At 36.8% G+C, this 24136-nt stretch overlaps 1 protein-coding gene across 1 annotated transcript in view; it reads right to left on the bottom strand.

Moving 5' to 3' along the window:
- Positions 1-24136, bottom strand: part of LOC140168434 (uncharacterized) — a 42184-nt gene that overhangs the window by 5182 nt on the left and 12866 nt on the right. Inside the window, exons 3-5 of the mRNA XM_072191826.1 lie at positions 11725-11835; positions 10526-10630; positions 9450-9584 (exon numbers count right to left, since the gene is read on the bottom strand). Coding sequence (XP_072047927.1) covers positions 9450-9584; positions 10526-10630; positions 11725-11835 — 351 coding nt within the window. The remainder of the gene's footprint in view (positions 1-9449; positions 9585-10525; positions 10631-11724; positions 11836-24136) is intronic.

Here is a 24136-nt window from a genome sequence, read left to right as displayed (position 1 = left end):
TAGGTCGTCCGAAGATATGGGTAGTGGATACTACAGATAGTAAATATTCATGTGAAACATAATTTTTTCATTTGTATGAAACTCTTTTTTTTTCATTTTCAGCCAATTTGACAAGTTGACCTCAAATGAGCTTTGACCTCAGTATATGACCTTGAACACCACCAATAGATGAGGGTTCCCATAGTGCAGCTCCCGGGGGGTACTCAAGTTAGGTTTTGGTAGGGACGTGCCGCTGAGAATTTGAAAGTGGACCCATAAATATACCAATTTTTCAAGAAATTTGGACCCATTTATATACCAAAAGTCAAAATTTTCGGCCAAATTGAACCCAAATTGTCTTAGTTTTTACAAATTTTCCCAAAATTTTGGCTAGATTAAGGAAAAATTGGGATATTTTCAGAAAAAATTCAGAAAATTTTGAAAAAAGGACACATTTATATACCAAAATAGGCTTTGAAAAACGGGTCATTGATATACCAAAAGGCTGAAAATGCTACCCATATTTGCGGCACGTCCCCGTATGGTCATTTGTACTGAGAACCCCCCCCCCCCCCCCGGGGTGCAGCTATGACCAAAGTTTGATTGCAATATGATTTGAACTGTTCATGTGAGACCAAAATTAAAAAGCCTTTCATAATTGTTGATGAACACACTGTTGACGGACACTGTTGACGGACCCACTGACCGACACACACACAGAAAAATGACTCGTGATGCCATAATGTCTTTTCCTTTGGACGACCTACAAATGTGTCATTGGAAGTGAACCAACTTGACGTAGCTCAGTCAAGTCCTGAGTGGCCAATATGGTGGTCAAATGTTTCTGAGGTTATAGGATAATATTTAAAAAGGTAGAAAACAATAAGTTTTTGAAGTATTTATCAAGTTTAATCATGATTACATGATAAGACTTTTGAGGCAGTATGGACCAGGGGCCCGGGGAAGATAAAACACTATGCTGGTAGCTAAAACCGGCCCTGGGTTTAAGATCTTTTTTGCACATGTTCATTTTTTGTGTGTGGATATTTTCAGTATCGTATCGCGATCCAATTTGTCTTTTTTTTTGCAGTTTGGTTGTTGTTGTTTTTGTACATTTCGCCAGGATTGTAAACAGTCAACATTAATAGGTGACCAATGCGTATCAATGTGAGTGTAACCTCGAGCCTGATCTCTGACCCCCGGCGGTGGCCTCGCTATTCAAGTCTTAGTAATTTTGAATTGGAATAGTATTTTTGGTCGCAATTTCGATAGAAATATGTGCATTGCAAATTTACTGAATGTTATGTAAGCTTAATTTCTTCACAATATCATCAAAACGTTATTTCAAAAATATATATCTACTCTTACCATAACATTATTAACTTGCGACAAGTAACTTATTTTGCATCAAATGAGGAATTCTTCCTATTCAAATACATTGGTAGACCACCCGCTGTGCTCGGGGTCACATTCCATAATGCTAATATGTCTGCGCCCGTGGGTGTCACGTGGCCAGGAAATTTTCCCGTGAAAATTTACCTATTAATTTTGACTGGTAAAAGAGACAAACAATGGTTCTGTTTTTGAATAAATCAGAAAGTACATAAACATTGCCTTGACTGTAAAAACAAAATCACATATTGCATAGCTCATTTTCTAAACAAAACAAATAAAAAATCCCTTTAAAAAGGGATGGACCGGGATAGTATTGATTCCATGTGAAGTATGAGTAATGCTTTTGATATATTATTTTCTTTGATAGTATTTGATGGCAAGAGATGGTCTGAAATTATATTTGGGACATAAAATATAATGATGTACGTGTAATTGATGATAAATTAAAGAAATCATTCAAACCCAGTGGGGGTAGTTACATGTAATACTAATAGCGTGTCCCGACCTCGACCATGGTGACCTTTGACTATGGCAGTCCCCGGTGGGGTCACTCCCTGGCAAGGGGGACACGTAGGACCGTTACCACAAGTAAAAATTACCCCCTTTCGCAGTCGATTTCAAGGACAAATCATGAAATTTTACCCCCTTTTTCACTCCAGAACAAAGACAAAATGGTACTCTGAAACACCCCTATTTTTTAGATTCCGAGGACACATTTGCAATTGACCCTATATTTCAACATTTCAAGCACGAGGCTTTTATTATGAATCTTTGCTAACGCTACGCACAAAATAGAACCGAGAACAATATTGATCACGGGATGAGTACAAAGTAGGAAACCAAATTTTTCCTGTGATTTAATATCTGGCCAGCTATCCACGGGATCGGGAGAAAATAATAAGAACCCCTTTTTTTAATTTCGCGGACATTTGTGCGATAAAACACCCCTATTTATCCAATTTCACAGACAATTTTGTCCGCGGACAAGCCCTAAAATTGACCCCTTTTTCTGCGATTTTGGTAACGATCGTGCGGTCAGTATTGCAAGTTGAGTGACCCCACCGGGTGGCAGTCTCTTTAACTTGGTAACCCCAAGTGAAACTACACATGAAAGAGTACTCAAGGTGAATGCTGTAACCGTCAGAGCGACTGACTTGTAACAATTTAACAACGTTTAATTTCATTCCTAAAAAAATTAAACAAACTGTTAATTTTTCATCATTGTTTCAACACAAAAATTCCCTTCACATACAACTTTAATGTTTACACGTTTAAACATTATCAAAACAACTTGCTCCAGGTCCACCTGTTTTCTTTACGAATTCTATCTTATTCATATTCTAGAAACAACAATTTTTAATTTCCGACTAATAAGTACCGGGCCAGCTCATGCTGGCCCGGTCCAAAAAAAGCATAGCACTTAGGTTTTTTACCAAATGTGTCAGACTTTCTTTTGTGGGGGCCTTATATAGGCCATCTATGTTTCCCCCTCTTCTTTCTTTCTTCCTTGATAGGCCAGTAAATCTAGCATTTTCTAAGGAACTAATTGCAACAGAATTTTTTTCACCACAATGCATTTCCTTGAGGTCCCCAAAGTACCATACTAAAAGTCCCAAAATATCCAAGTATGGGAAAGGTGCCTAATTTGCATAAATCCAAAATGGCCACCAAAATTTCAGAAAAATCTAGATTTTGATGTATCTTCACTTCTAAATGGCCTATTACAATGGCTTAACTTTCTAGGAAGGGGGTTTTGGACACAACAAGTATCATGAGATAGGTTAAAAATTGATTACATAAACAGATCGTTATATTTTCAAAATGGCCGCCAAAATCTTTTTACACACGTAACACATTATTTTTGAATGATAGAATAGCAATATTCTGCTTGGAACAAATTGAAACCTATTTTTTTCACCACAACACATTAACTTGAGGTTTCTTGACACCAGACTAAAAGTCCCAAAGTATCCAAGTATAGAAAAGATGCCTAATTTGCATAAATCCAAGATGGCTGCCTCTCAAAATTCAGAAAATGTCAACTTTGACATATATCTTCACTTCTAAATGACCTAACATAATGATTCAGGTCTTATGGGATAGGTTGAAAAATGATTACACAAATGGATCATGAACAGGTCCACAATATTCAAGTATTGCAAAAGGTGCCTAATTTGCATAAATCCAAAATGGCCACCTGCCGAAATCAATAAAAAATATAAACTTTGAAATATCTTTACTTCCTAATGACCATGATGACCAGTATGATGGTTTTATTGTCAAGGAAGTATATAATTATGATATTTGTATGAGCCTGTAGAATGTAGAATCCTCCTGCATTTCTCAGAAAGCAGTGTGAGCAGTGTAAAAAAAGCAGGGAAAGAATAATGCCAAGAAGACTGCTAGAATTTTCCAAAATGCAATTCATTAACATTTTTGACTTGAAAAGAAAAAAGCCTACTTGTGTGATGTAAAGCATTTACATTACGCAATATTCATATTTCATGGCAGCGATAATCTGAAAATCGTTTTCTGACCTGACATGTCTCTCAAGACATTCATTGAATCCACAAACTACATTATATAAAGTTCAGCTATTGTAATGAAACTATTAATGGATGACGGTGTTGAATTTTGGAAATACCTACCTACCTACCTACCTACCTACCTACCTACCTACCAGTCAGCATTGTGCATTTCTGCACCTGCTGCCTTACGTAGGAAAATCTACCACATGGCCCGTAGCAATTTCAGCTTCTTCCACAGATCACCTGGTGCCAAGTCTATCCAAGTCCCTCTGAATAACACTCTTCCAAGTTGTCCTATGGCGTCCAGGTCTTCTCTTTCCATGTGTGGGATTCCAGAAGTAGAGCTTTCTGGAGCCGAATGCGACTCTCATCCACTCTGTGCAGATGGCCAAACCACTGTAAGCATCGCTTTCTTATGAGAGTAGTGAGCTTCTGTTGTTTCGTCACTGATGATCTTATGAAGTTGTTGGTAATATGCTGGGTCCATTTGATGCGGAGAATTTTCCTTTGACATCTCATATCAAATGCATCTAGTCTGGACTCTCATCTCTTTCAGTGATGTTTCAACACTCAGAAGCATATAGAAGGGCAGAGAGAACGCATGCACTATAGAATTTCATCTTGGTGTCTAAGTTGATATACCGATCCTTCCACACCTTCTCAAGTTCTTTCAAAGCAACAGATGCTTTGCCACTCCCACGATTGAGCTCCTTAGTATATCATCCATCAGCACTAAAGTATGCTTCTAGATACTTAAAGTGATCCATAACCTTGATGAGGCCTTCATCTCCCACTGGAACCAAAGGTGCTGAGCTCGAACGACCAATCGATGGCTTCAGTCGTATCTGTCATTTTGGCATCAGAATCTTCTAGGAGGGCTATGTCAGCATAGTCTAGATCAACCAGTTTTACCTCCGGTACCTCAAGCTTCGCCTAGGTAGGAGGGTTATACTTTTCTTGCTTTCTATCTGAAGTCGACGGCAAGACCAAAACGCAGTGGTGACCAAATATCACCCTGTCTGTGTCTTACGCCAGTGACTATACTGAAGAATTTGGAAAGGAGCTGTCTGATTTGACCGCACATGTTGTGGCATGATAAGAGTTAATTATGATGTTGATGATCTTCCTTGGGATGCCATAGATATGCAGGATTTCCCATAGAGATGGTTGGTGAGCCAAAGGCAGCCTTAAAGTCGATGAAGTTAATTAAAGCTTGGTAGCGGTTGGTTCATGATTTGGTTCAGGCCGAATATTTAATCCTGGAATGAGCGTCCCTAAAACCAGCTGGTTTCCCCTCATTCTTACGTCAACGCCATCCTTCACTCTTAGAAGTACGATTGTGGAGAAAACGTTACCTGCAATGTCCAGTAGAGTGGTACCACAGTTATTGCTACAGTGAGAAAGGTCTCCCTTCTTTGGTAATGGAAGGATTATGCCATGTCCCCATTCTCTTGGTGTTTTCTCGGTTCGCCTTTATCGGTTTACAAATTATCCGCAACCATTCTTTTATGTTGTCGCCAGCATCCTTGAGAAGTGAGGGGGAGGATGTTATCAATGCCCGGTGTTTTGTTTCGTTTGAGCAGGCTAAGCGCCTTGTCAAGTTCTTCTCTGGTTGGTGGTTCTATATCAATTTTCAGTTCTTCACAAGGATTGAACCTTGAGAAGTTTAATAACTCACTAGGCTCTTCAGCGTTGAGCAGGTGTTGAACAGATTCAGCCCATCTCTGCAGTCGAGCAGCCTCATGCTTAAGTCTTTCTCCTTTGGCATCTCGTATCTGCGAGGCCTTTCTGCTGGTTTTACCAATGAGAACATTCTTCAGCTGGTACACTTCTCTCTCTCATGTTGTTTTTACTTAGGCTGCTTCCAAGTCATCAGCGATCTTGCTCATCCAGGTCTTTTTGTCATTCTTAAGCAATTATTGTGTGCCTGTTGAGTTTACGGTAGTCACTATCCATTGCTGGTTTGGCTACCTTTCTCTTGTCAATAAGCTCCTTTGTCTCGGTTGAGATCCAGTATGCCTTCTTCTTCATTCTGAATCCAAGGTGTTCTACTGATGCTCTATTTACGGTTTCAACAAATACATTCCACTCTTCATCAACATCAGTATTAGCATCTAATTCAGCCAATGCATGGAACCTTCCACCGCTTTTAGCATTAAAGCGTGTCAAAACATCACTCTCTAGCAGTTTACTGGTGTCATATTTTACGTGGGTGGTAGTAATTGCCAGGTTATGGTCACTTCCAACATCAGCTCTTCTGTACACTCTAACGTCTTTTCCGGTTGATTAAGGTATGGTCAATTTGGTTGACTGTCCTTCCATTGGGAGAATTCCAAGTTAACTTATGGATTTTCTTGTGTGGGAAGAGTAACGATCCAACAATGAGATTGTGTTCTTTGTGATCGTGTAAGTTTGGTGGCCATCTTGGGTACATTTATTGGATTTATGCAAATAAATCTTTCCCATACTTTTCTATATTTAAGAACTTTTAGAATGTTGTTCAGGGGAACTTAATACATTGTATTAAGCTGAAAGAAACAGTTGATTTGTTCAAAGTGTTCTATATGGTCAGTTTATATCCTATTCCAAAAGAATGGTTGTGTCCACAAACCCATTCCTAGAAAGTTAAATCATTGTAATATTCCATTTAGCATGTTTAGAAGTGAAGGTATGTCAAAATCTACATTTTCTGAATTTTGGCAGGCGGCCATCTTGGATTTATGCAAATTAATCATCTTTTTTGATACTTGGATACTTTGGTACTATTAGTATAGTATTCAAGGGTTCTCAAATGATTATTGTGGTGAAAAAAAACCAATGTTGCAGTTACATGTATTCTACAATACGAAATGATGTGTTTCCTGTGTAAAATACAGATAATTTACATTTTGGCGGCCATTTTGAAAATATGCTAATGATGCTGCTGTGTAAACATTTTGTAACATATCCCATTAGACTCGATGTGTCCAAAAACCCCTTCCTAGAATGTTAAATCATTGTAATAGGCCATCTAGAAGTGAAGGTATGTCAAAATTTAGATTTTTCTGACATTTTAGCGGCCATTTTGGATTTATGCAAATTAGGCACCTTTCCCATACTTGGATATTTTGGGACTTTTAATATGGTACTTTGGGGACCTCAAGGAAATGCATTGTGGTGAAAAAAATTCTGTTGCAATTAGTTCCTTAGTTGGTCTCCAAAAGTGCTAGATTTACTGGCCTATGAAGACATTTTGAGAATTTTACGCCACTGTGCGACATTTTAAGAGATGATAGGAACACATGTGCCATTCATGCAACATTAATACCGAAGTTTTATGTGCATTTTAATTTTCATAATTAACATTTTTAAACATAATACCGCTTAACTTGATATCAGAAAACAAGCTCTGTACTTTCATCGAGTTGTCAAAAAATGATAGTTCAATTAATCCAAACATTTTTATTATTATCTATTTCATTTTAAAAAAATTAATTTTTTGCAATTGTAAGGCATGTGTGCATTTCATATATTTTTGCATAGTTTGTATTTGTTTTTGCATTCTGATTAACATTATTTAAAGATAATACCATAAACTTAATGACATTAGTGAGCCTGGTGTGTACTTTCATGGAGCTGTATTAAAAATAATGACAAGTCAATTAAATGAATTAACATTTAGCCTTTAAGTTCTAAATGACTTTTCTGATTAACATTTTAATCATATGGTTCGTATTGGGAAAGTTACATTCACTTTAAGTGCATAGTATTAGATTTATAAAGTATACTTCAAGGACTGTTAAATGTCAAAAGTATAATTTTTTAATAAATTTGACATAAAAATTGTTTTACATCAAAAATTTCATAAAATCAAAATTATTTGATATCAGAAGGATATTCCTCATATTCAGAATGTAATTTGGTATGTCTGATGTGCTCTCAGGTCCCATAAAAATACTGTGCAAATGTTGCAAAGCCGCTTTCCAAGCCCTTAATGTCAAAAATGAGTCAATAAAATGTGTGATTTTAACGCGTGGTTTTAACAATTTACAAAACTCGAGGGAGACAACTCCTCTCCAGTAACCCCTTCCAAACAACATCAGCTCCACTGGCTGATCTTTTAGATTTTACATTTGCTGACTTGCAGTGACCGTTTTTTTCTCCTAAAATAGCCTATGGGTATAGTCAACAGTGGGCATGTTAGATCTACATCCGGGGTACTCAAGTTTGGTTTTGGTAGGGACGTGCCGCTGAGAATTTGAAAGTGGACCCATAAATATACCAATTTTTCAAGAAATTTGGACCCATTGATATACCAAAAGTCAAAATTTTCGGCCGAATTTAACCCAAATTGTCCTAGTTTTACAAATTTTCCCAAAATTTTGGGAAAATTTTGAAAATTTTTGCTAAATTAATGAAAAATTGGGCTATTTTCCGAAAAAATTGAGAAAATTTTGAAAAAAGGACCCATTCATATACCAAAATAGGCTTTGAAAAAGGGTCATTGATATACCAAGAGGCTGAAAATGCAACCCATATTTGCGGCACGTCCCCGTATGGTCATTTGTACTGAGAACCCCCCCGGGATCTACATTCACATCCATTAATTCAAGCCCAGTGTTGTCAAATGATGTGATAAGAATCTTTGCCGGGGAAGCTTTGTCTACAACTGAACTGGTTCAGTATAATTATAAGGGATCGTTCACAAACACTTGTTAGTGGGGGCCTGATGCGAAAAGGGGGGCCCTGAAATTTTTTAACCCTCTTCCTGGGAAAATTGAGTTTATATGCTTTTCTATGGGGTTGACCCATAATTTTCATGTCAAAAAAGGGGGCCCTTAAATTTTTGAGGTCTGTAAAGGGGGTCCCAAAAATATTTCGTGATGAAATTTTTTGCATCAGGCCCCCCTAACAAGTGTTTGTGAACAGTCCCTAAAAGAAATATTGACTGCTCTATATTCAGAGCATGGTTAAAATCACAGTCCTTGAAGATCTAAAAACCATGCTATGAAGCACCTTAGGTCATAGCCAGGGAGCACTTACAGGTATGCTCTCCCAGAAAGACCACTGTTTTTGGACTGCGCAGCTCCAAAAATCCCCTGAAGTTTACCAAAACAGCTCTGACAAGACCCTTGGATTTTGATAATTTTATTTCTAAAAGACACCATAAATTGCTGATTCCTCATATTTCTGGTATTTTTCAGGCGATTTTTAACCAGAAACCCTTGACTAAGTTGACTTTGACTGCTCGCAGCTCCAAAAGACCTCCTTTTACCTGTTCGTAGCTCCAAAAGGCCCATTTTTACCGTACGCCGTCAGCGCCCAAAGACCCACCACCTCAAAATTCTGGGGAGTATACACACCAAATATTTACGATGTGCCTCTCCCCCTTGTCATAGCATGGTTTCGAGACATTATGGGCCTATTAAATGTGCCACAAATATAAAGCAGGACATTTTGTGTAGGCCTATACATTCTTAAATATGCATTTATATTTTTAAGCTTGTAGCTCAAACAATGTAAATGTTAGTTCAAATAATGTTTGCATGATTTTGCCCAAGCTCTTACCTCCAAACTGTGTATCCATCTCTGAGGTGGAAGATACACATACTCTCCAAACTTGGGCCATAGAGGGCGATGTGCTCCACTTGTCGGCAAAACTGAGTCGTATTTTATCTTTTCATGTAAACATTTATGCAGAGGCTAAAAGATGAGGGGAGAAATAGCATAACAAAAGTTATACCGTAAAAACTTGATAGTTAGCATTATGTGCTTACTATTGAGCACTTTTGAAAAGATGAATTTGTACCAAAAACCGGCACTTTACCAACAGAGCTAATGGGGTTGAGACACACATTTTGCAGGTTTACTTGTTCGTATATAACTATGGGTATCGATGATTTGCTCAAAACCCTTTTGTGGATGGGGCTCTTCATGATTGTATGTTTTAAAAGTGCTCGATAGTAAGCACATATGCTAACTATTGAGGTTTTATGGTGTTCACTCTACTCTTCAAGAACAACAAACAGAATCAAACTGAATATTCAGTCCTTATTCAGTCCTGTGTAAGGCATGAAACTAATTGGCCCATTACTCAGAATAGCTCTAACTGGCGATAAAAAGGATGCATGCATGCAAAATTGTCAGTATTTTTGGCCCATGATTTTCCCTCAAAATGCAAAAATATTAACTCTTATTGCCAGTTAAAACTAACCAAAGGATTATTTAGCTAGCCGAGTTTCATTTGGCAAAACAGGATAATATGGTTTTTAATTCCAAAATATTATTGCTGGAATAGGAACATTTAAATGTTATTACGGTTTAAGACCATTTTTGTGTTTCGTGGGAAATATTACATAGAGATACTGTATGATGTTACACTAAAAAAGGAAGAAAAGATTTTGCGTCTTTTTGAGATTCAGACTTTATGTAGGTTGAAAATTGAGTTACTATAATTACTACTTTAATAATATGCAAACGATTAGGCTATCATATACTGAAAACACCAGAGGTCTAGCAACTTTGGTTCTTAAGTTTTGTGATATATTTTTGCCTTTATCTCAATTTCAAATTTGGCGCCGTTGGCACCCATGGACCAGCTTGCATCATGTTAATATTACAGAATAAGAACTTAGTGACCTTACCGCTTGTGTATGGGGCTCACATTCTTCTATAGCTGGTGGCTCTGGCTTGTCAGTGCTTGGTCCATTTCTGGCCTGCTTCTTCCTCTGACCACGGAATTGTACTTGCTGCAATATAATGCATTGTTGAAAATCCTTAAAACTAAATCACTATTGTTTCTCAGTTTTTCATTAAAATGCTAAAGCAGCCATGAAAGCAAGCGAGACTTGTGGTTCAAGAACCGCCTTGTTTAAATAACTGAAGAAAAGCCTGTAAAAAAGGCCAAGTATACAGGCTGTATCAAAATGATTGGTACCCATCAGTTTCCAGTGATATGAACATGACTGCTACATGAAAATGCAACATAGGGTCCACAGTCATATAACTAATAAATGGTGGTCATTTTGATAAGGCCATATGTTGCATTTGGAAGAAGCAGGCTTTCCAATAACCATCAAAACTGCTGGGTACCAATCATTTTGATACAGCCTGTATAGGGCTACACCCCAGGGCTACACTAGGATGCCTTTCACATACATGCATAAGGGTTTGAGATACAAACCTTTTTTACCTTATGCCATAGGAGGTGCTAACAGGGTGAGCGAGTGTGGGGGGATTGGGGATAAAATGCAACTGAATTTCAAGGGAATCTAAAACAACTTCATCTAAAATCTGGCATTGTTTGCCACTAAAGTAGCCCTATCTTATTTTTATTTAAAGAAAGTGGGAGGAGCTGGGAGGAAATTGCCCCTGGTACTGGCAATAAATTCCCCCATCGCCCACACGATATCATGCAGTTATCTCCACAGCAAATTTTCCACAAGCTTTATCTCAGTAAACCAGATTATAGCAGGGATAGTGAGCAGAACAGGTCACACATCTACTGTGATCAGGCCCGTACACAGGATTTTTTTTGGGGGGTGCTGATTTTGAAAAAGTGGACTTTTTTCCACGGGGGTGATTTTGTGAAAAGTGGACTTTTCCCCCAAATTTGGACCTTTTTTGACCAAAAAACTATAAAAAACCTGATTTTTTTTGCTCGCTACGCTCCCAAATTCTTAAATTTTGGGACTTTTTGTATACTTTTGCAAATTTGGGGAGGTGAGGTCGCACCCCCGCACCCCCCCTGCGTACGGGCCTGACTGTGATGGGTCCTTTGTATTAGGTATAGTAAAACGGACAACAAGCGCACAATGACAAATTCAAGTCATGCCACACTTACCAATTTATTGAAGTTTTTCCTCCTGTTGTTGACTTTGTTTTTGAAGTCAGGATCCATACATCGGCATACTCTTCGCATGGCATTCTTGCTGTAATCAATCATGATGTTATTCTGGAAAAAGTATTTTAAACAAAAATAGGTTTACTAAGATTTTCAGTAATAAAACAAAATAGCATTTGAAGGAGCTTCACAAAATGGAAGAGAAATTTCAATGCCCCCTGACAAAAATGAAAGAGAAAATAAAGGGGGAAAGGAGAAAAAAGAATAGAAAAGAAAGGAGAAAAACGAAAGAAACTTCCTAAAATTCCCCAGTATATCCTCTGTGCTGCCTGTTTCCCACCAAAATTTCACCTTGATCATGGGCCAAAATAAAGTTTTTGCCCCGGGGGTGTGCCACGCAGACTTTCGGATGCTGACTTTCTCTATACCTACTTTTTGCTGTTTTATGCTACCCATCAGTATACCAATTTTCAAGAAAAAGCACCCAAAAAGCACCCAAATTTGCCATAATTGGGCGCTTTAATGGCATTTTTGTTCAAATGCGCCCAATTGGGCGCATTGGTATCTTCTGAAAACCCACCCATCGATATACCAAAATCGCTGAAAAGGTACCCCAAAACCGTGGCACATCCCCGTATACCTTCAACCAGGAAGAACCCCCCCCCCGGTTTTTGCATGCTATGCGAGCACAATGTGTATGCAAAACATATGGTGGCAGATGACCTAATGGATGAAGGAAGACTGTTCCAGATTCTGGGTCCAAAGACACTGAACGATCCGTCGCCAACCAGTCTGTTGGTCTTTAATGACAAGGCGTGTAAAATCTTGATTGCTGGGCCTGATTGGAATGAAGGCCTTCCTTAGATGGAACAAGGATGGTCAGACAATCAGAGAGGTAGGGTGGTGACAGACCGTTCAATGTCTTGTAAATGTAGAGTAGTACTTTGGAGGAAATTCTCGTCTATTATATTGGAAGCCAGCTGTAATTCCACAGCTCCACCGATAAAATCATAAAGTAGAATTGTATTTTTTTCCACAAAATGATATGTCCTCTTTTATTTAAAGTCATATTTTGTAACATTTCCATAAAAAATAGATTAGTATTTCTTTTGCATAAAATGTTAGTTTTCTGTTATATTTCCATAATACTTCTAATGATGAATAGCTGCTCTATAAACATAAACAAAGCAATTTATAAAGCGCCTTTTACAAAAGTAGGCAAAGCCTTAAAAGAGAGAAGACAAGAAAGGATAAGAGCTAAACAGTGGGAAAGAGGCGAGTTAATTTTAAGGAGATTCTTGAAAGTGGTAATATTTTCTTGACCACGGACAGTGGTGGGCAACTCGTTCCAAAGGCGCTGCCCTGCTGTTGAAAAGGCGCAATCGCCATCTTGTTTATTGGAATCTATATTATTGGAATGAGGCACTTCGAATGGGTCCAAGGTTGAAAATAAGAAGAGATGTAATCACGTGACTGAATGTGAAATGCTTTGAATGTCTGGAGAAGACTCTTGAACTGTATTCTTTGGGCAACAGGCAACCAGTGGAGAGAGTGTGGAGAAGAGGCATGACTGCGACTCGGTTGCCTGAAAATAAGCTACAGATGTCATCATGGAGTTATGATCCAGGTGGGGATACCGGGGTACTCAATACAAATGACCATACGGGGACGTGCCGCAAACATGGGTAGCATTTTCAGCCTTCTGGTATATCAATGACCCCTTTTTCAAAGCCTATTTTGGAATATGAATGGGTCCTTTTTTCAAAATTTTCTCTAAATTTTGGTAGCCCAAACTTCCCTTAATCTAGCCAAAAAAATTTTGGGTAAATTCGGCCGAAAATTTTGACTTTTGGTATATGGGTCCAAATTTCTTGAAAAATTGGTATATTTATGGGTCTACTTCCAAAATCTCAGCGGCACGTCCCTACCAAAACCAAACTTGTGTACCCTCCCGGGGCGGGGATCCAGGACAATAAATTGTAGCCACGCATATGAAAAGGTTTGACTACAAAAAAACCATTCTCTTATAAATGCATCTACACACAGTTTCTACCTCGATACACCCAAGTACACACACTTTCCAGCACAGCGAGTCTAGTCTCCACGTAGTCTGTGTTATACTACACGGTGGAGTGCATAGCATCTTAAATGCGGTGTGAGATCTAGTGGAAAATAGGATTCTGTGATTGGTTTTTTGTCAAAACCTCAAGTGTTCCCTTCATCTAATCAGAATTTTGTTTATAACAAACGAAAGCTAACACTTCCCGCTAAAAACACTTTTCCCCATTAGGTCAACAAATAACACAATTCAATGTTATTTCAAGGTGAATGTGGGAAATCTGTTCCAGGCACATTTTTTGACCAAAATGTATAGGTTTTAAAAATCAAAACCTTTTAAAATGTTCCTTGCAATATTTTTCAAATTTTATGTCATTAAATAAAAGAGCACACATTTATTGTCCATATGCTAGCCACATTTTAATGAGCCATTAATGGCCAATTCTCTTTAAATTGCAAATCTTGTGCAAAAAGTTACTATTTTCGCCTGTTTTATATTAAAATTCAATGAACTATGACTTTGCTAAAAGAGCGCTTACAAATTGATATGGCAATTTACAGCATCTGCTTTATGAAATGATAATGAAATCAATTATGAAATTCATAGGGTGTTAAAATCAATAGGCCCACAGGAAACCTGATTAGCAATTGCATTGTTTTACTACGCAACCATTATTGATTATTGATAGATTTATTATTCTTTCATTGTATTTCTGTAGCAAATTTCATCTTTATCTCATCATTTTTATTATTTATAATGTAGCTATGTAGGTCACATATTTATTTTCCATATACTATACTACAAAATGGGTCTCTTATACCAGGGGGGGGGGGGTGAATTATATTCCAGAACCAGACAGTTTAAATAATCAAAAGTTTGCAAACTTATTTTTCAAAAAAACAAAAATCACTTTGTATATATCTCATTTATTCTTTCATTAAAATCCTTAATGTATGATCTTTTTTCAGAATATACAGTAAAACCTTGTCTACAAGCATTATATAGTGTTTTTGATGAAAGCTAAATTAATACGATACATGCGTAAATATACCAACACAATAGATTGGTCTTACAATAATACTTGTTTGTATATGCTTGGATCTGTAATTTATTTGATCAAACTCCATAAGGCGACGAAAAAAAGAAACCCTGTTCTACGGGCGGACGGACCTTTCAAGTAGGGTCGGTCTGTCTGTCTTTTTTTTTGGAAATGACCCAAAAAAGCACCAAAATCTGTAAATAATTTGCAATTTGAGAAAATACAAAAAAAAAATTTGTTCCTGAAATTTCCTAAATTTGGGTCGGTATTCCCCCGGTATTCATTTGTACATGAAATTTTTTCCCCCAATTTGTTCAAAATCTGGGTCGGTCGGGCCCGTATAGAACAGGGTTTTCTTTTTTCGTCGCCTAATGGTGCCTGGATTAATTTAGCTTTCATCAGAAGCACTCCGTGCTTGTACTTTTTGTAGACGAGGTTTTACGATATTTGTAATACTTAATATTCCAACTTACATCTACAAGCAAACTATCAAATTCGCCCTATTTGTAGTAAAACGGGATGATTTTCTGTTGGTCCGACATATTATCATAATTTTTCAGATTATGATAATATGATAAACAAATCTTATATTTGGTAGAAAAAACAAAAAAAAATATAGATAGACTGTCTATGTCTACTCAAAATAAACCTCAGGACAAAATGAACATGCTGGCCATCATGCATTATTTAACAGCAATTATTTTACCATAGCACTGTTTGACATTTCACTGTGCACTAACGCATAACACTATAATACCACATGTATGACAGTAATAGTTGCTTCAATTCAACTTGTTTAAATATTGCAAGCAGACAGGGTGTTTGACCCAATTGGGAATATTGTACCAATAATAATAATAACAGTATTTCAATGCCGGGGGCACTCAACTTTGGAAGTGACGGTATGTGCCTACCGAGTCGCTAAGTAGGGGCCTATCGTGTACAAAGCGTTATTTTAAAAAGGGGGTCATTGGGTACAAACAAAATAAAAAAGGGTCATTGGGTACAGTATTTTGAAAAAAGGGGTCATCGAAAGTATAAGATTTTTAAAAAGGGTCATCGGGTAGAAAATTTTGAAAATGTCGGCATAATTTTGAAAAAATTGAGCAAAATTTGACAGTTTCGGCATTTTTTTGTTCCATTTTGATTAAACAATAATAGAAAAAAGGGGGTCATTGGGTAGCCTCAACCAAAAAAAGGGGGTCATTGGGTAGCCGCAACTAAAAAAAAGGGGGGTCATCGGGTATGGCTTTTAAAAAAAGGGGGTCACCGGGTATAGTCGACTTCAAAAGCGGGGGCCTATTAACAGGCACATACCATCACTTCTATAGTTGAGTGCCCCCGGTTTCAATGATGATGTTTGCAATTCATAAGAAGCTGATAATATTTTCTTTTTCATCCATTATATATTAGCAAGATGTGAAATTGCACAAAATTGAATGAAGGAGTTAAGGTCCATAGAAACAGAAAAAAAGTATTAACGTATCAATAAAACTATAGAAATAATTGTGGTTAAAGAGCGTAGTATATATACTGTCTGATATCAGCAGTAGATGTGGGCATATTGATAAACTGTCTGATATCGGCAGTAGATGTGGGCATTGATAAACTGTCTGATATCAGCAGTAGATGTGGGCATTGATAAACTGTCTGATATCAGCAGTAGATGTGGGCACATTGATAAACTGTCTGATATCAGCTTAAATTGCTTAATATTTACTTATAATTACAAAATCTGGCCTTGTTACACTCAGGAAATAAAAAATTTAGTAATTCCCAACAGTTGATTTGGCCTATAAATAAATGATGATGTGATGCATTCAAGTAACATCATGAGCAAAATGAATTGTCACTTACTCTAAAAGTGCATATTTTTGTGGACCATTAATTTTCACGCTTTTCGCACTCAATAAATCTACTGCGAAAATAAAAACTCACAAATATATTATTTTATGGTATAGGTTTTATATGTAAGAAATCTCAAAATCCAAATTTAAAACCAACGAAATATTTCAAAATCTGAGCAAAACGCAAAAAAATACACATGCAAAATGACCTACTTTTGCAGTAATTTAATACCCTGCTGGCCAATGTGACTTGCTGCATCATGAAAATGACACTCATTATTCAGGTGATTGTTTAATGGGGAAATACTGCAGCTTTGGCCACAAATCAGAATGTGATTTTTGTTCAAAAATGTGAAAAATGTGATTTTTGGTCAAAAATGTGATTTTTGGTCAAAAATGTGAGCCTATCCAACACAATCCACGTTTTGAGTCCAAGTGTTGATTATATTGGACTCTTCAACTCTGTTCAAAGTATAGAAAGGAAGATTCTGAGAACATAATAATGATTATTCATAACCTCATTAATAAACGCGATGCGTGCGATCCAATCATATTTTATTATTTGCAAAACGCGAACGCAAATCGAGGTCATTAATATCTCACAATTGACCGCAAAATGCGTAATTGTTCCAATGTCGCACACAATTGACTTCTGCGTATGCGCGGTATTGTGCGTCCAACAAACTCTGCAAGCGCTGGCTGCAGATTTGGATTGCGCGCTACCATATTTGCACAGATTGTGATACGCACTTTTGTTATTGGTCGTTCTGTTTTAGCCTGATCGATTTTTGGCAAGGGAAGATGTAAAAATCATCTATTTTTATAAACTTTTGAGCAAAATTTTGTGTTATTTTATAAGGTGAAGAGATTAAAGTGACGGTTATGAATGAGGTTAATAACTTTGCATCGGTAATTTGTCGGGCATTGTGAAAAATCTAAACATTTTGCTTTGGACCTCGGAATATCCCTCGGGGCTACGCCCTCGGGATATTCCTCGGTTCCAAAGGCAAAATGTTTAGATTTTTCACAATGCCTCCAAATAACCGATGCGCAGTTATTAACCTCTAATTAATGTGTTAAGAAGAAAAGTATTTAGTGTTTCTAATCATGGTTCGATTGATACTTGACATATTTGTTGACCATGTACAAAAAGAATCTTTACATTCATTAATTTCAGTTGATTTTAATTAGATATTCATTTCCTCTTGAGTTCTTCATCGTGCACACACTATCTATGGATCAGATTAACTAAGTTTGTTATCAAATGATGAAAACAATCAAAAGGATCATCACCATTTTATTCTACGGGCCTATCTGGTACATAATGGAAATACGGGCTTGTAAAGCTGAATTACAACATCTTTAGATCTCTCTCCCGATTTCCCCTTTTTCTCTCCCTCTTTTCATATTTGTTCCACGATTTTTGTCTAGAATCAAGGGAGCAAATGCACTTCATTGTAAGACATGAACTTAAGGTGGCTTTATTGGCTACAGTGTCATGCACAGAACTTCTTGAAAATGATAATAGGATGTGTGTATTGATGAGAAAACCTTACTTACCAAGTTTTAATTTAAAAAAGCATTTTTGACTTACACAATTTTTTTGTCATCTCAAAATTCCATTGAATTACTACAGGGAAGGATTTTGGCATTCTGCCAATTTCTCAAAATAGCCAAACTTTTAAAGATAAAGATTTTATTTAAACTGATTTTCACTCTTTTATGCCAAATACCTAGATTTAGCCACAAGGCAAGGTGCTATGGTTACCAAACTTTCATGGGTGGTAAATATTAAGACTTTTTTTAAAGTCTTAATATTTACAAATTAAAAAATGGTATCTAAATTCTCTCACCAGCTTTTTCCAATTAAGTGTTTCTGTTTTAAGCTACAGTGTTTCCAACATCCCTAAAATAAAAAATGGAAAAATATATCATTTTGTTTTTCAAAAAGTATACACTTTACCCAAAAATGCTGGCAAGAGAATTAAGTTTTGGTAACCATAGCACCTTCCTTATGGGCAGATAAGATAAAATATTGGCAAAATTTAGAGAATGTTCAAAAAATACAATTCCTACAAGACTCTTAAAATAGGTGGGGAAATACTTTTCTTTGTTATGATTAAAGATTTAAATGAATAGACCTGATTGATTTGACACAGGAGCTATTTTTGTTGTTGCAAGGGTGTAGTATCCAAGTCAGCTACCTTAAGTGAACAGAAATAAATACCCTCAAGTAACTTCTCCGACATACATATAAAACTTAACAGCATTCTATTTTAGCCAATTTAGTAAGCAGGTCACACATTGATGTATACATTTCAACCATGCTAGGCATATCAGGCAAGTGGTAATTACATCACAGCAGAGATTGGCTTGCATAGGGCAAACCTGTTACATGTCAGTATTAATGTCGCAGGAGTCTTAAGGCTGCCTCACAGGTGACACAATACAGTTCAACCAGTTATACTTGGTTGCAAAACTTATGTGTTTGTATTATGTTAAATGTTTAGTAAATTTTATTGTTGTCTGCTCCCTAGATCCTATATCTACACCTTATTACACCTTATAATGTGTGTTGGGTTTGCCAACTATCTGATATTAGTAATAGATGTGAGAATTGATCAACTAATCAACAGCAGTAATAGATGACTACTTGACCAGCAGTAACTGTGAAGATTGATAAATTAATTAATGCTAGCAGTAGATGTGAGCATATAGGTAAACTATTAAGTAGATGCACACTGATCAACTGTCTGATATCAGCAGTAGATGTGAGCATTGATAAACTGTCTGCTATCAGCAGTAGATGTGGGCATTGATAAACTGTCTGATATCAGCAGTAGATGTGGGCATTGATAAACTGTCTGCTAGTAGATGTGGGCATTGATAAACTGTCTGATATCAGCAGTAGACGTGGACATTGATAAACCGTCTGATATCAGCAGTAGATGTGAGCATTGATAAACTGTCTGATATGAGAAAATGTGGGCATTGATAAACTGTCTGATATCAGCAGTAGATGTACATGTGGGCATTGATAAACTGTCTGATATCAGCAGTAGATGTGAGCATTGATAAATTATCTGATATCAGCAGTAGATGTGGGCATTGATAAACTGTCTGCTATCAGCAGTAGATGTGAGCATTGATAAACTGTCTGATATCAGCAGTAGATGTGGGCATTGATAAACTGTCTGCTATCAGCAGTAGACGTGGGCATTGATAAACTGTCTGCTATCAGCAGTAGATGTGAGCATTGATAAACTGTCTGATATCAGCAGTAGATGTGGGCATTGATAAACTGTCTGCTATCAGCAGTAGACGTGGGTATTGATAAACTGTCTGCTATCAGCAGTAGACGTGGGCATTGATAAACTGTCTGATATCAGCAGTAGATGTGAGCATTGATAAACTGTCTGATAGCAGCAGTAAATGCAATAATTGATTAACTATCTGATGGAGATTGATCAGTTGTAGACCTGGCAATTTGTAAACTACCATATCTGATGATACTAGCAATAAACAAACCATTTAATACAACTAGGTTGATTTTCAATAAATCTGGTTTATCAATGTTCCATGGGCAGCTTTATCTCATTCAACTTTCATCAAGACATTAGCATATTGTATACACAGTGTCACATGTCACACATTGCCAGGTTAAGGGGATTCTATATACCTACTCAACTTATGCATGTATCACACAGTATCAATTGCTGACTTGAACACAAATTTACACATATAGACATTCACTGATGCCTCTGTCACTTGCATCATGCAACAAAATATACAATTGTATTGGACTTAATCTCAACCTTGTTCTCAAAAGAATTTAATACAACTTATGAGTGGATGTTTATTTTAATGCTGATACAGCATGACTTGTTCCATAGATTCATCAAATCAGTGCTATAAAGTAATTATATTGTGAGAAAAGACCATTAATAATTTATAGGTTAATAAATGCATATCACTTGTTGGGAGTGAAATTGTACAAAATAATGCACGCGTACTGAGATGTTGATGCTTCTAATGCACGAGCCCATGAAGACTAGGGGAAAGTGGGGCAATGCCGGACTGTGGGTAATCCCGGACACATCGATTGCAGCTAAACGGAGAAGGGTGGTGCTATTATACTACCTTAGGGTATTAGTTTCCTCAAGGTGTACCTCACGTGTACTACTACCAGCGCTTTGGGTCTCGTCTTTCTTTGTGAAAATTAGGAAAAACAAAAATTGTCATTTTTTGACTTTTTATCTGAAAAGTGAAAAGTAGCTGGGTGACAGTTAATGCGATAAGGGACACAGATGAAGTATGGATGAAAATTATGTTTGATACTTGATTGTTAGCTGGATGCATGAATTTTGGTATCTTAAAAGTGGGTTAGTAGAACAAGCACTGAAAAATTAAGTCGGGCAGTGAGGGGTAATCCCGGACACACATGCATCTCTATACAGATGGGGTAATGCCAGACACTTGTTATTTCAAAAATATAGACAACAACGACAGCCCCCATATTTGTATGCTTGAGGTAACAGAAGTACCTAATACCATATAGGGGATTATCATCCTACTCCACTTTCCCTCTTAGCAGCAAGCATTGTGTCCGGGATTACCCCGTGTCCGGCATTAGCCCATCATTTTCTACCATTTTGTTTTTTAATTATAACTTATTAACTATAGATGTTGAGTTATTAAAAACTGGTTACTAGTTAGAACATAACTTCTACTTTGCATTGATATGATTTTCACTGATGAACTTTATTTAATCTTGTACCTGCGTAGCCTTAACGAAAGGTGCCTGGGATTATCCCACTCTCCCCTACTGCTGATAGCAATGTGGTCAGTGCTATCTACTGCTGATAGCAATGTGGTCAGTGCTATCTACTGCTGATAGCAATGTGGTCAGTGCTATCTACTGCTGTTAAGAATTGGGACTGAACCACTATCATATGTCACCGAAGCCAAAGTTCTTGGTTTGTGACTACAGAACAACCTTAAATGGATTTGTCCAGATAGACGCGATGTTAAAAAAGGCTAATTCCCGGTTGTTCATGCTACGAACCTTGAAACACTTTGGTTTCTCCACTCAAGAGATTGGTGTCGTATATAGTGGATATGTCAGGCCAATTCTTGAGTACGCTGATGTGGTGTGGCATTCTGGTATCTCAGCTAAACAGAGCAATGAAATAGAAGCCATTCAAAAACGTGCATGCAGAACAATCCTGGGTTGGCACTATATTTATCCTATAGTGATGCGCTTAAAGTTTGCAAGCTTGACACCCTTTCTGATAGGAGGGAGGAGCACTGTCTTAGGTTCGCCGAAGGGCTTACCAAAACTGATCGAACAAGTTCTCTCACCCCTCCTACCAGAAAGGAGTGTCATGGCCGTCCTTTGCGTAACAGTAATAATTTTTCTCAGTTTAGGACCAGGACTAATCGTTTTAGAAATAGTCCTCTTCCTTTTTTTGTTGATATTCTTAATAAATAAGTTTTGCTTTTTCTTTGCCACACAGAGTTGTTCTGCATGCTATACTTTTCGATGCTAATCTTTTCATGTCATTTTATAATGTTAAAAAGTGCAATATTATAAGAAAAATGTTTTTACTGTGACTTTTATATGCAATTTTCTTAAATAATGTAATTCAGATTGTATATTTTTGTGTGTTTCTTATCATGTGCAATTTTTTGCTTAAATATTTAATTCTGATTGTTTTTATATGTGTATTTTTATATGGTAATTTATTGTATGTAATTTGGCCCACGGGCCACGAATTTGCAATAAAATAATATCAATCAATCAATCAATATCTACTGCTGATAGCAATGTGGTCAGTGCTATCTACTGCTGATAGCAATGTGGTCAGTGCTATCTACTGCTGATAGCAATGTGGTCAGTGCTATCTACTGCTGATAGCAATGTGGTCAGTGCTGTGTACTGCTGATAGCAATGTGCTCAGTGCTATCTACTGCTGATAGCAATGTGGCCAGTGCTATGTACTGCTGATAGCTATGTGGTCAGTGCTATCTACTGCTGATACGATAGCAATGTGGTCAGTGCTATCTACTACTGATAGCAACGTGGTCAGTGCTATCTACTGCTGATAGCAATGTGGTCAGTGATATATACTGCTGATAGCAATGTGGTCAGTGCTATCTACTGCTGATAGCAATGTGGTCAGTGCTATATACTGAGAGTAATGTTGATTTTTACTATTTTTACAAATGTATTTCTTTAATTGCTGTAAATGTGTTAGAATTTGCAACAGAGCCTTACCAATGGGTGTTGTCAATGCAGCACATTACAGCCCAGATATGAGTGCCACCCTCAACCTCACTGCAGACTTAATTTCCAATAACATACACATACTTATCAAATTAAAGCACTAATCTCATCTTTATGTTATAATAATTCTACCTCAGAGGATTCACAAATAAGGTATTAGTATTCAGAAGTATGTCACTGACAGCAGTTACTCAGCATTCACAGAGCAGTTTGTGACAAATTTGAATTTTATTCCTGTTTGGAAAAAAATGAAGAATCAGAAATTGTAGAAAATATATTTAGCAGTATGGTTGAATAAGTTATGGTATTTCTACAAATATGCCATTGGTTATCTCAGTGTGTGAGTAGTTGAGCTTTTGTCAGATGTGTTTCTGATGAAATCAGAACTGATACCAACGATGGCATACTTATAGAAATACTCTAGGACTTGTCATGAATTCCCGTCAAGAAAGCCTACCTACTTATATGGTTGAATATTTATGCATAATTGTGACCCATTATCACAAAACCTGAAATAAGTCGCCAGACACATTTTTGAGTTATAGGCTTCCAAAAATGACAATCCCCCCAAAAAAATTAAAATTGTGAAATTCTTAATTTCTTGGTATTTTACTGTGGGACTAAGTGGACTATCAAATCCTTTAAGTACTTAGAGGATTATTTAATCAATAATCAATAATTAACAGTTGAACTTGGATAATCCCTGTTCAATCTTGTGTAAAGCAGAAACCTAATTGGCTCATTTTGCAGAATAGTAGTAAGCAAAAATATCAAGGTATTATTTACAAAATTAATCATATCTTGAAAAGTATTGATGCTATTTATATAATTGTGGTATCATTTTAAAGCTTATTAATTGTCTAGTGCTGGGTCACAATTTAGCATATCACCGATTTGGATATTTTAGAAAAAAAGTCATATCAACATCCAAAGTATGCCACGGTTACGCTATATGTGACGTGTCATGTCAAAAGCAGACACTTTTGGGCAGGATCGTAAATGGAGAAATAGCCAAAAATCTGCCCGGGTGATTTTTTTCATAATTTGGGTTTGTTGCGAATTTGTGATGTTATTAATGTTAAAAATATTGTCTGATAGTTTCAGACCGGAATATAACTGGCATCTTGTATTTTTTGAGATATTTTCAAGGTAATTCCTACTCTCAACATTGTCAATAATAT

This window comes from Amphiura filiformis, chromosome 13 (assembly GCF_039555335.1).
Source record: "Amphiura filiformis chromosome 13, Afil_fr2py, whole genome shotgun sequence".
Lineage (NCBI taxonomy): Eukaryota > Metazoa > Echinodermata > Ophiuroidea > Amphilepidida > Amphiuridae > Amphiura > Amphiura filiformis.
Note: the sequence above shows the minus strand (reverse complement) of the source record. Positions and strands in the feature narration are given on the sequence as shown.